The sequence below is a fragment of the Salminus brasiliensis genome, chromosome 8 (genome assembly GCF_030463535.1).
Source record: "Salminus brasiliensis chromosome 8, fSalBra1.hap2, whole genome shotgun sequence".
Classification (NCBI taxonomy): Eukaryota; Metazoa; Chordata; class Actinopteri; order Characiformes; family Bryconidae; genus Salminus; species Salminus brasiliensis.
Window position 1 is genome coordinate 37,614,066 of NC_132885.1, and position 13,972 is coordinate 37,628,037.

At 40.1% G+C, this 13,972-nt stretch overlaps 1 protein-coding gene across 3 annotated transcripts in view; it reads left to right on the forward strand.

The window, feature by feature from the left end:
- The window catches only part of LOC140561355 (SH3 domain-binding protein 4-like), a 31,575-nt gene extending 20,141 nt beyond the window's left edge, over window positions 1-11,434 (forward strand). For all 3 annotated transcript variants that reach the window (XM_072686512.1, XM_072686514.1, XM_072686513.1), the window contains 2 exons: window positions 5,193-5,381; window positions 6,936-11,434. In XM_072686512.1, the coding sequence (XP_072542613.1) occupies window positions 5,193-5,381; window positions 6,936-7,160 (414 nt within the window). In that variant the 3' untranslated portion in view covers window positions 7,161-11,434. The remainder of the gene's footprint in view (window positions 1-5,192; window positions 5,382-6,935) is intronic.
- The last annotated feature ends 2,538 nt before the right edge of the window (window positions 11,435-13,972 follow it).

Below are 13,972 nucleotides of genomic sequence, written 5' to 3' on the forward strand. Positions count from 1 at the left end.
TACCATGCCTAATGAAAGACGTGGGCTAGAGGGGTATAAAGCCACCCCAGCAGCATTGAGCTGTGGAGCAGTGGAACTGTGTTGTCTGGAATGATGATACTCCATCCAATACTTTGGGGATGAGATGGGGTGATGATCATTCAACATCCTGACATTCAGTCTTTTATTAACAGTTACTTCAACAAAAGCAGGATAAACCCTTTTTTAATTCTCTATTCAGCAGGTGTTCAAATACTGCTTACATGTACATACATATTAGGTGATGCTTCTTTAAAGAATCACCAAAAACAGCTGTCTTTACTAGCACTGTGCAAAACTGCTACCTAAACTCACCCTATCTCTCTTCTTTTTTTTGTCTGGCCCTCAGCTTGAGCCTTTCTGGAGTATCATAGCTTCCTCCCACCCCTCCCCATTCATTTCCTTTCATACCGTGCATTCCAATCCATGGAACTGCAATCAGAGATAGAGGGCTCAGTGGAGAGCGAATATGTGTGTGTTTCTGAGTGTGTGTCTGTTAGCGTGTGTAAACACCTTCCATCAGTTAATATTTGTCAAAGGTTTGGGAGTGTTTCAATGATGTGATGTCTTGTCTGCTCACTATAAAACCAAGCAAAGATTACGTTTCTCTCCCCTAAAGACTTACTTCAGTGACCCGTGATAGACTTTTCAGATATTTCACTGAGCCATAGCAAACAGTTCACTGAGCCCATGCAGAGTGCCCACACTGAACTATAATGAACCTTGTCATTCACACCAGGGAGAACGGGGTGGGAAAGCAACAGGCTGGTTAAACCAAACAGAAACCCCAGCCTTTTCCTACACACCAGCCGGATGTTCCTCCTTCCCAGTTTTTCCCGTTTAAAAGAGCCTGCCTGGTCTTTGGTGAATTATGCTCGTAACAGCACGTACTTCCCTCACTCCCTGACTATCTGCGAATTCATCAAAGTGCACAGCATGTAAACTCCAGCCCCTGATTGATCTAGCTTTTTCAGCGTGGTGCTTAGCAACCGCATGGCAGAGTGCTTTGGAAATGAGCACTGGGCACACTGAGGAAGGCTGGGACTCACACACATACATAGAAGATTATATACGCCGAACAGTGTGTATTTATATTAATAGTGTCAGGAATGTAAGTGTCATTTAATTGAAGCACTACACCTCTTTCACTGTGATCTGTATTAATGCATAACTGCAGACCGGCTGTGTGGAAATCACCCATAAATGCATTATTATTTGTACTTGTATAATTGAAAACATTAAATTGCTGTAGATTGTAGGTTGTGTCCGGAGACTTCTGGAGTTCATGACTAAGAAAAGAATATAAGAAGTCACAAATACTTGAAGATAAGCTCCCCAGACAAAAAAATTAGAGCAAATGGTGTTGCATGAGGATGAGGGCTATAAATACCTGCAGGGTGTGTGATGGGATTTATAGATTGTGAGTGTCTTGTTGGATGTGTGGAAAATGGGTGGCAAATGGGGATTGTGATGTTAATGATTGTCAAACAGGAGTGTGCCAAAGGCCATAGTGTGGAAGTAGGAAGGAAGTAGCTGAATCTGCAGTTGTATCGAAATGTACGGTCATATGGGTCTACCAGCAGTGGCAGAAATCTCAGTGGCTATAACCAAAACATATAGTTATGAGCAGTCATTACCTTGTCTGTTGTGTGTCTGACTTTATTTTAAATTGCAATTAACAGGGCTCTGACTAAAAGCTGATCAAGTATTAGGTACAAGGTAGTGCTTGGTAGTGGCATGTCCTGTAGTTCTGCTCAGCAATCCAGGATAAAACCGACTGGGACGCAACAACAAATCGAGTCTTATGCTCTTGAAACTTTATTGAAAGAGCCTGTTAGCCTGTTGGGTATCTGTCAAAACTTAATACATAAATAAATATAATACTTTATAGTGTATATTAAGTTAATTAATACTTTTACTACATATAAATGTGATTTGTGACTGCAAATGCGAATGTTTTCAATCATTCTCTTCTTTTCTACCTTGCTAGTTAGTTTACAACTATCCATGAGTAGTCCAGTTGTTGGGCAAGAGGCCTCCAATTGTTCAAGAACAGACCTGTTTAGTAAATTTGACTAGATAAAAGAATAGCCTGAATAATTGAGTGGAGAATCATTCAGAATCAGATGCTCTCAGACTGATGTACTGCATTATACAGTTATGCAGTTTCTACTGCTACCCTGTCGCATTTATAAAAACACTAAGCAGACCCAGCTGACCTGCGATTTTGCATGAAGACAGCAAGAAGAATATAGAATAGTGACTTAATAAAAGAAGTTTGTAACTGGGGCTCAGATGACAGTCGATTCAGTCACAAAGACTGCTTACCTAGCAAGTGTTTGAATAGAAAAAGTCACTAAAGTGACCTCTGTATTTAGATCTGTGGAAAAGACACCAGTAAACAGGGCTGGGAATTCAAGGCTCCTCCAAAGAGAACGTTCAATGAGCTTGATGCCTATGTATTCATGGGTTATGGAACACAAAAAAAAAACATAGCAGCCGTTTCTGAGGTGATTGAGGATGTCAGTGCAGAACGTGTTCAGACTGTCAGCAAGAACATTCTTTCTATAATTACTTGGAGAGGGATATTATTGTAGGGCTACAGAGCATAAACCCCTCATTAAAAAGACAAATGCACATTTAAGAGTTCAGTGCTACAATCTGAATTATGATCAGACTAATTAAATCAAATCGAATTTCAGAAGTAATACATTGAATATTTGAAATGTACATGGTTTAAAGCATGGGCAGTGCTGGAAGGAGCAGAGGAACATTTATAATTGGTAGTGGACTGTACTTTACCGATGATGATCTTAGCCAATCCTGTCTGTAGTTGGTGGTTAGACTTGTGCAGTGGTTAGAATGTACCTTTCCAATTTTTATGAAGTAAAATTAAATAAAATCAAATACAACTATCCACAAAAATCTTGAATTTAATGTATATTTTGGATCAATTAATTTTGTGGTAAAAATTCATAAGCCATCTAGACTGTCCAGACTGTTATTATAACTGCTTTTGTCCATCCACCATGTCTCACATTTGGGATGAGGTGTTTGCTGTTGGGCCTGCAGAGTTTTGTTTTCCAGGTCTTTAAAAATGCTTCTGTAACCCTTTCTGGGGGGCTTATGAGCTTTGACCACTTCACTTCTGAGGATATCTCATCAGATCTTGCCAAATTGCATTGTTATGAACAGCAGTTTTCAGTTTGATAGGTCAGGCCTACATCTTATTTGATTTGAACCCTGACTACGTAGCCTTCTCAAAAGATCATTGGTCTAGAGTTACATGCACAGATATAGAAATTCAAATATTCAATTCAAATTCATTTCTATAGCTCGACGAAACAGACGTTTGTCACAAAGCAGCTTTGCAAAGATCGGGGCCCAAGCCTCCTGTAAGCAAGCCAGGGGCGACAGTGACAAGGAAAAACTCCCTTTAGAACAAGAGGAAGAAACCATGAGAGGAACCAAGATCCAAAAGGGAAACCATCCTCCTTTGGTCAACACCGGATAGCAGAACAAATAACAGAGACAAGAATAACTGAACAAAAAAAATGAGAAAGAGCAATGGCAAATGCGACATCAAGCCATACATTATAAGAAGTGAGCGTTACAGTACAAAGATCCAGAGCATAACAGTATTACAGTGGGCAGCAGGGTAGTGAAGAGTGAGGTTTAGGTAACCCTTGGTAGAACAGTAGGAACAGGGCATTGCGATACAAGTTAGAAAAAGTTAGGTAGATTATGGCAAAAATTGGTGAGTTTACACAGCAGGAGAGGCTGGACCAGGGGGTAGGCAGGCACCAGCACCCAACCAGGAATGAATTGGTATCAGCAGCAATCAGTCAGCAATGGCAGCTCAGGACATGGGGGAGAGAGAACAGAGGAGACAACTAAGAAGGGATTTAGGAATACAAGTAATCTGAAGAAGGGCCTGTATTTAGAAAGATGTTCTCAGAGTAGTACAGAACAGTGGTAAAATTTATGTAAATATGTATGTTCTTTGATTGTTTAACCCATCTGTTCAGTAATATAATGGTAGCATATGATATCTAATGTATAATATTTAATGTTTAGAATATAAAGGGCTGGAGCGACGATGGTAAAAATACTATATATACATTTTTTTACGATACATGTAGAAAAGCATATTGTGTATCACGATAACAAATTTATCACAATATGATAAAATATTATCATATTGCCCATCCCTAATAATATATAATGTCACTGTCACACAAAAACCTTGTATTTCCACATGTTTTATTTTTACCTTTTGACGTACAGTGCCCCCTATCACATTTGGGACAAAGATACATTTACCTTTATATGCCCCTTTGCTCCACAAATCAAAAGTCGTGATTTAAAGTAAATATTTATTAATAATAATAATAATAATAATAATAATAATAATAATTAAAGGCAACATAATGTTTGTGCAAGGATTGGTACAGGAAAACTCATGTTTACTGCTTTGTAGCAAGGTTTCATTAAAAAAAAAGCTGTATGCTTGGGATTATTGTTATGCTTTAGGAGAAGCACTGCCCTTGAGTTTGGAAGCATTTCCTGGAACTTGAGCAGATAAGATGTTCCTATACACTTCAGAATCCATTGTGCTGCTGCTTTCAGCAGTTCCGTCATCAGTGAAGAAAGGCGAGCCATCACCTGTGGCAGCCATACATGCCCAAGCCAAGACACCTCACCGTCATGTTTCACAGATGAGGTGGTATGCTTTGGATCACTGCCAGTCCACACTTTGCTCTTGCCATCACTCTGTTACAGGTTAATCTTATTCTTATCTGTGCTGAAGATATTTTCCCAGAATTCTACTGCTACTCTAGTACTGTAATCTGGCCATTCTGTTTAGTGGTCTGCGTCCTGCATTGTAGCCTCTGTATTTCTGTTCATGAAGTCTTCTACAGACAAAAGGCTCTGACAAATACACACCCACCTCCTGAAGGCTGTTTCTGACTGGTCAGGCAGACATTTAAGGATTTTCTAGAAGATTAGTTAATATTCTTTTCCCATCATATATACAAATACCCTTAAATTAAAGTCTGGACTGTGTACTTCAATCACATCTGATTGGTTTAATGTGAATAGAGGGCTCTATATATCAGTTGTGCTATCCTGGGTCGGAATAAGTATGTAAAATGTTCTTCTGTGCTCTTCAGGCTTTGCTGAAGATGGACTGTCAGGGTCTGGTGGCTCGGCTGGTCAAGGACTTTGCGCTGTTGACCACAGCAGTGGAGGTGGCCAGCCGTTGGAGGGAACTGGCTGAAAAACTGGCCAAAGTGTCCAGGAAGCAAATGGACGCTTACGAGGCTCCGCACAGAGACCGAGACGGGGTGGTGGACAGTGAGGTGGGAAACAAACACTCTCATATAAAAGTCTGTAGGTTTCAGTTTCCTCTCTTACAGATATATTAACGCTAAGAAATTTAAAGTAGCCAACTTATTTCATTAGAAGGAGTGCCCACAAACTTTTGGACATATAATGTATATATGTATGTGATGCTCTTACATGCTTCAAAATTGAACTCAGTGCACATTTGAAGGGTCTTCTATAAATATTTCACTTTAATATGACAGCGCATTAGACGTCTAATGACAGATTAATTTTGCATGTTAGACTACTTTGCTCCAGAGAGATCTTGCAGTGAAAAAATGTGGATGTTCTTTGTAGGGTTGCACCAATAAAGATGATCTGAAGTTCTGAAGCTAATTTTCTCTTGGTATACCACCAGTACTGTGTAAATGTAATAATGTAATATATTATGCTGTTTTAAGCACAGTAAGCATTAATTGTATGCAAGCACTGAATTCACAGTGTCAGTGCAGAGATACAGACTTGAACCTAATCTTACATTATGTTCACAAAATTTCAACTAGAGAAAAAAAATCCAACAAACCTGATTAGGACAGCCAGTTCTATGAAAAGGTGGCAGGGTTTGATGGCACTGCGTTATAGGTATTGTAGGCATATAAAAACCCTATAATACGGTTTTCTATACAATACCTATGCATATATTTTCACGCTGTTTTTGTTTTATAAGTAAACCATCTGCAACAAATGCATCAAAATTACATCAAAGACACTCCAGTCCCACTCTGGAATGTGCCAAAAAAAGTAATATCCCACAGCTGTAGGAAAGTTAAACACTCTGAAGTCGGGCTCTGAAGCTTGTTATGGGAAAAGTGACGCTAATTTGTCCCGAATACGTTCCAGGAGCAAGTCAGCAAATGTAACAATAATGTTGTCAGTGTATCTAGCTGAAGTTTTAATGAGGAACAAATCACATTCCTATAAAATATTTGCTAGCTAGCATTCTGACAAATTACAGACTACCGGCTCTGTAATGCTGTTTTGTCTTGTTATTTAAAGGTCTGCCAAACCTGACAGGATTTTAGCAAGAGGTTCATTTCGTACAATGCTAAGCCTGCTGCTAACAACAACAACACTGAACTAAAAGACTCAGCTTGGAATCTGAGACTCGACTCAATCTCGGTGTAAAACGTAGATTAGCCTTATTTATAAATGCTGCACCTGCTGTTTAATAGTTTTTTCTCTACACTAAGTGCAGTAATAAAACAAGAATAACTAAAACACAGGATTTTCTAATACATACACAGGATTTTCTCAATCATTGTGGAAAGGTTTCCTTATTAATGACATTGCAGCCTAGTAGCCTACTGTAACTAAATAGTTCACTCTTCCACAATACAAGGCATCATCAAGTGTCATCAGATATCCTTTACAGGCCAGATCTACTGAGACTGGTCTGAATTCTATTAAAGGAATCATCTACAGATCGGGAAGTACAATTCCGATATTAGCGGATTTCCCTAATTTCTGTTTTGTGTTCTATTCTCTGACTTCCCCTCAATGCCCTCCCTCTTTGTCGTTTCCTCTCTCAGGCCATGTGGAAGCCAGCTTACGACTTCCTGGTGACCTGGGCGGCCCAGGTCGGGGATAGTTACAGGGACGTGCTTCAGGAACTTCACGCGGGCCTGGACAAAATGAAAAACCCCATCACCAAGCGATGGAGACACTTGACAGGAACCCTTGTCCTTGTTAACTGCCTAGACCTCTTAAGGAGCTCTGCCTTCAGTCTCGCCCCTCAGGACGACTGTGCCATATAACCAAGGTCAAACGTTTTTGAGGTAAATTACATCATCACTACCCGAACAGGCTATGTGTACCAAGGACAAAAAGGCTCAGCGAGAAACGTTGAGGTCAAAATGAACCCCTGGTCGAGGATGGTGTCGCTTCCATATGTATGTTTCAATGAAACAGGCAAACTGAGAACAACTGAGATCAACACTGAGATTAAACTACTGACTGAGCAATCAACTTAAATGTCTTAAACTGTGTCTGAAACAAAGATGTCAAACATGACCATGCCTCTACATTAACTGCCATGTTTGTTTGAGAAATGCTGTGTCTGCCTAAGCTCAAAAGCATGTTTAAAAGGCTTTAACCCATCATTAAGTTCACCTGTTTCACATTTAAACCCTTATTTCTAACACATATTTCTAGGCACCTTAAACAGTTGCTTAATATTTTTGTTAAAACTCCTTTAAATTACCCCCATGCCCAACTCGCATAGATCTGTACTAGGGGGCGGGCAGGTAAAGTCTGGGTAATGTCCAGTATAACAGACCCAAGCATTTAGGTTCATACATACAGCTCCTCCAGGTAACGGCCATACAATTCAGAGTTACTCTGCATGACTGAAAGGGGCTCAAGTTTCATGTGAGAAACAATCTTGAATATGGTCATTTTCTTTCCATTAAAATATGCTGGCATTCTTAATCTGGCTTCTTGGCAGATGTGAGTACATGTGTTGTTTTTTTTAACCAATTAATTTGGGTTGCGTCATGCCAATTTGACAAACTAGCTCAAAAGAACAACCAACAAAAACGGTAATGTAACAAGCTAAGCAAACTTGGTGGAAGTACCTCAGAACCAATCAGTAAATCAGAATCAGTCCATGGGGGAGTAGCAGGTACAGTTCACAGTTTCAGGCAAGCCCCTCGTAATCCATAAACTGATCATTTTCATTTCATTTTATTATTTTTTTTTACACTTCGTTATTGGTATCAGCATCATATTCAAAGTGTCGTAATGCTTGTAGCCATAATTTACCCAAATCTTTGTTTTACACTGGAAATATAGTGGAAATCAACACTGATCTATGCTCTCAATGGAGCATTTCCACAGCCTTTGGGCTTGGGCAGTATAATGATAATACTGTACATCACGGTATACAGTTGACTGTATCTCTAAATGGAAGGAAGGTATTTGTCAGCTTTCTGTTGTGTCTTATAGTACATGGACAAATAATCCTATATCCTTATGTGTATTTAAGAGAGCCACAGGACGAGGGCACTGTGGGAGCTCACAGATTGTTGATGTCACGCTCTGAAAACAGGTGGGGAAAATAACAAGCCCATCGTGGTTGCAAGTTTAGCAATGATACATTCAGTTGATAAACAGAGCAAGGATAACTCTGTCTACTCAATGTACACTTGAGACCACTCACTCATATTTGTGTTCTCAGATATGAGGCTTTATCCCTGGTGTGATTTGAGCCTCAGTTAGCTGGAATATAGTCTGTGCTGTGGTGTTTGGCCTTCTAGCTAACTTATCTAAGCCTGGATAGCCGACTGCGAGTCCAAACACGGCAGAACCGGTCTCTCATTTCACCTTTCTGTTCCTCCCAACACCAGTCGCTCGACTTCACTCTCAGATACGAGTTTTTATCATCAACACTTGTGTCAGCGCTCAGTAGTTAGTCAACAGCAGCTGCACTGGGCTGTCTGATACTCGGTGGAGCTGCATCTAGTCAAGCTAGTTAACAAAAAGCTAGTTTAGGTAGTGACTACAAGTCCAAAACCAGGGGTGAAAAAAAACTGTCCTTTTAACAGCAGTCGCTCAATCACCAGTCACTCGAATCATTCTTGTCCAAACATTTATAAGTGGGCTTTCAGTCAGACAGACTTGAATTAGTTCTGTGGTAAGCAGATTGGTATTCTGTTGGCTAAGCTAAAGCTCGTCGGATTGACGATTTAACATTTATTAAATGATTGATTTTCAAACAGTATTGTGTTCACTGTGTCACCCTGCGAGCCTGTATTTTTTAATTGAACAAAAGTAAAATAATCCTGGTAACACTGTATAACACTATACTATTGTGAGATGGTATAGCAGTGTGCATAAAGTAGGTACTGCTACTGCCTAGTGCAATTTCTTTCTTGAAACTGATTAAGAACGAGAGCGATTTGTCCCACCCCCTACGCCCCCAAACTGCAAAAAAAAAAACTCAAAGAAGAGAATGAACTGAATCTTGACGAGAACACGTAAATCCTTGCACCCCCAAACTGCAAAAAAAAATAATAATAAAAAAGAGAATGAACTGAATCATGGCGAGAACACGTAAATCGTTTTTAACAATTTCTACTGTATGTGTGGATTAAACTGATGTCAACAAATTAATTACTGCATATAAACTGATAAATCCATATATTTATCAATTTTAATCAGTTACAGGTAGAACTGCATATATTGACGTAACTGTTTGGTGCATCTAGAAACTGTCCAAAGCACATCTAACAAGCATCACATGTGTTTTGGGTGAACTCCCCCTCCTTTAAATGTCTTTTGGTCTCAACACTAAACTGACTATGAGTAAAGAATATACACACTCATATCAGAATATTATGACCACCTGCCTAATAATAACATGAGCGAGGACATCATGACATGGACTGTATTAGGTGACTGAAGGTGTTCGTTATAGAGGTTAACTGCTCCACAGTGGTGCGTTGATTGCTCTGTACCACTTACCGGAGTCCTCATTCCCTTCTGGCATCAATGGCCCGTGGGGCACCACTGTTATGCCATTGGGAGGCACTCATTATGTGAGAAGTCCATTCTCTGTACGCCTTCACTACAGCGGCTCTAGAACATCCCACAAAGTTAGCGGTTTCAGAGATGCTGCCACCTATCGCCCGCTAGTCTATTATCATGCCCTTTTGGACATCTGTCAGCTCGCATCCTTTGCCCATGATGATCGTTTTGCACTCTGCTACAACTGACTCACACATAGAGTGCCAAAGGCATAACAGACATAACAGTAGGGCTCCACGGGTCACTGATGCCAGAGATGTACAGGGCAGTCAATCCGCCACTGTGGAGCAGTTAACCTGTCCATGCCACGTTAACCTATCCATGGGAACAGTCCATGCCCTGACATCTCGTTAATGTCATCGAGCCAAGGGGGATCATTTGCACTATTAAGTAGGTGATCGAAATATGCTGATATGACTGTGTGTCTTTGCATGTTAAGGAGCAGCATCGAATTTGCAGCTTTCTGTTGATGACTTTGCATGAGCTCTACCACTTTCTCTATATTTTACGAGTTGTCTTAAACGAAAAACCACCTCTCACCTAAACCCAGCATCATTTTGTTATAAGGACCCAAAACAAGCTAGTTCAGCTTGTTGTATCATGCTAGTTCATGTGTTGTATAGAACGTTTGGTAAAACTTTACTGTATTGCAGCATTCATAGGGCTACAGGACACCAACATAATCCTTTCATGACAACTGACATAAACCTACATAAATATTTCCAAAAGATTTTCTCCAACAAGTGCCGGACTTCTTTTGTCAATGATGACGTCATCTCAGCTCAGAAAGAGTTGTGGGATTCTAACTTAGAATAACTTTAAATAATTAAATTAAATAATTAAATAATTTTGTTCGCTGAAATTTTCCCATTTTATCACCATTTGGTACTGCTGATTCACCTTCCCATGTTTATATCTCGATGCTTCCGACACTTAACATGTGTCTCCTCCCATACATGCAAAGCCAGACATGGCTCAGGACCCTGGGCAATAGAATTAGCATATTAGACCGCTGAGCCACTCTGAGCCCTGGAATAAGCCTGTTTATATAGATTTATTTTAGTTGTTATGAAATGTCATATAATATATACAGCTCGTTTCTTAACACTTATCTGTTTGCCATATAGAAAAGATTCTTATTTTATGTGAATATGCCTGTATTCTCTTCAAACCGATGAACTGTCACAGGAAAGATACAAACACTGTTACCTGGAAATGTCCATTTTTGAGATTTTGCACATATTTAATACCATTTAACCACTTTATCTAAGGTGCATGTTTGACTACTGTTGAAATGATTTTTTTAAGCTGAGATTTTTCCTAACAGTATGACTACACAGTATATGTACTACCTAATTTTCTGTATGTATATAATTTTTGCACCAAAGACATGACGTTTTCTTTGTTTTGTTTGGTTTTGTTTTTTTACATGTAATACACTGTTCTTGTTGATGTATCTGTTTTGTGATGCAAACCAGTGACTATGTTTAAAAGATTCCCCAAAGCATTTTGTCTGTAACATAATTGATGTCCGTTCATTTGGTTTCTGATGTCATGCTCTCAAATTCAGTGATTTACACTGTAGCTGTTTCTATATTGTCACTGTGCCACAAAATAGGTCATTTGAGTAACAAGTCATACAGTGCGCAATCAAGGGAAACCACTTATGTAAATTATATGGACAATAGTATTGGGACACCTTCATTCATCTTCTGAAATCAAGGGCATTAAACATGGCGTAACTGTCCTGCCTTTCTACTAGATTTTGTAGCATTGCTGTGAGGATTGGATTGCATTCAGAGACAAGAGCGTTAGTGAGATCAGAATGTTGGATGATCACCACCCCACCTCAACTCCCCAACTCATCACAAAGGTATTGAATGGAGCACCATCCATCATTTTAGAGAACACAGTTGTTCCACTGCTCCTCAGCTCAATGCTGGAGGGCTGTATACCCCTCTACTAGCCCACGCCTGGCATTAGGCAGCATGGTGCCAGTAGGTTCATGTTTATCTGCTCCAGACAGTCCTATTCTATTGGCAGTACTTCTCTACAGGGACTAGACAAGCTGTGTGTGTCATTCGCACATCTGTGTCAGCAATGGTTGCAACTTATGCATTCGTTAGTAGGGGTGTCCACAAACATTTGGACATATAGTGTATTATTATACTTTGGATGGATAGAAGAGAAGAGATGGTGAGAGCTAGTGTCGGCTAGCGTCAGCTTGTAGCCTAGTGTGAATCCCTGTTTGCTCCCCGTTGCTTTTACTTCATTGTGTGCATTGAGTGCAGAGCCCTACTTCCGCGGACACTGACACAGGACAAACCACTGTTACAAGGCCTGGTTCCAGTAGCAACCCATATTCATATAACTAGCAGAGTCTGGAGGTGAGGAGCTGCTATCCAGTCTCAACAACACCATCATTTCCTGAAGTCGGCACCGTATTTTACCAGTTCCAGTTTTGACTAGGGCTTTATGTAAATTTGTGGGTGTAAATATAAACGAGTCCAATACTGTTACTTAACAGTTTTGGGGGTTTAAGAACTGGCCTGGTTTTCTAGCTGCCTGTTTTGGTGCTGCTGTATTTTTTTTTTTTTTTTTTTAAAGGGGGAACAGCCGTGTTTGAGGTTCACGGTTTGTCACTTCCATGTACTGAACTCTCATTATTCAACTAAGCCAAGATAAACACAGTGTGACATCCTAGGGCCCCTTTGAAGATGTGTTTACTTGGACCAGCCTTTTAAAGACCACCATCTTTACCAACACCAACAGTGTCTCTCTCAGCGTAATTCTGAGCTTCATGAAACAAATCAGGACTAGAACAGCTTTAAAAATCTGACGCGAGACTGAAAACAAACTGAGGTTAATTAGTCATGTTCAAAGCAACAAAGTGAGCTTAATGAGTATGGCTTCGAGCAACTAAAATGAGAAATGGGGCAGCGCTGCATTTTCTGCGGTGGCTAAGAAATACTTCTGTCTGTAAAAATGCAAAAAAAATGAAAGGAGATGTTTCTGTCTAAAATGAACTCCTACTTTTTTGTACTTGTTGCTCAAATGGATTAAATCATGGAAAGGCAAACATGCACTTTCATTCTTGAGATGACTTTGAAGCCAATCTATATATATATATATTCCGAGCTCTATGCTCGTTTCCATACTCAGTGGCAGTGCTTGCTTCCAGAAGAGGAGCATGAGTTCTTCCAAATCCTGAACCTCTTCCTTCCTGCCGTCAACGATATCTTAACGAAGTATCTTATGAAAAGCTCCAAAAAAATTGAACCAGCTGTGCCCCCACCCTTCCAGCACCCCAAATTCAAGATCACACAAATTGAATAGTACACTTCTTTATATTCTAAGAGCACCTAATTATTACATCTTTGAAGTAAAGTCATCAATTATCTCTTCCCACCCACTCTCCACCAACTGTTTTCCCAGTAGGAGGCCTTCCTAGGCTGTACCAGGTGCAGACCGGCAATTGGAAAGTTTGGGATTTTTTTCCAGTGGGCCGGTCATGTGAGGGCCGATCTTTGCTTCTCCAAACTCTGCATTGTTTAGACATTATCTAGCTACTCGTTAACGAAACATGGACAGAAAGAAAACTCCGTGCAGAGAAGGTTCATGCAGCGAAGTGATAACAGATGCCCCTCTCACCCATATCTAAATCCACCGGTGTCCATACTTCTGAAATATTGATCAAGGCCAGTCGAAATGTCACCTAAGAAGACAGTACCTCTGCAGTTGTGCAAAACCGTGTTTTCTACGAGTTCCTGAGATTTGTGAGAAGCCTCCGAGCGTTTGTGATGTGTATTGATACTGTGTGTCTCACTGCACTACAGTATTGAGAAACAATTTCTCTCTCTGTGGAGGTGACATTTACTCCATACTCTTGTTATTTCCCTCACAGCCCGTATAGACGTCCACAAAAACCAGCTGACGTTGGACAGTAATCTCAAAATACTGCTCAGCTATAGACTGAGCAACTAAAAATTGGGTTCTTGCATTCTTCAAGGACATACTGTGGTGAAGAATCACCTCTGCACAA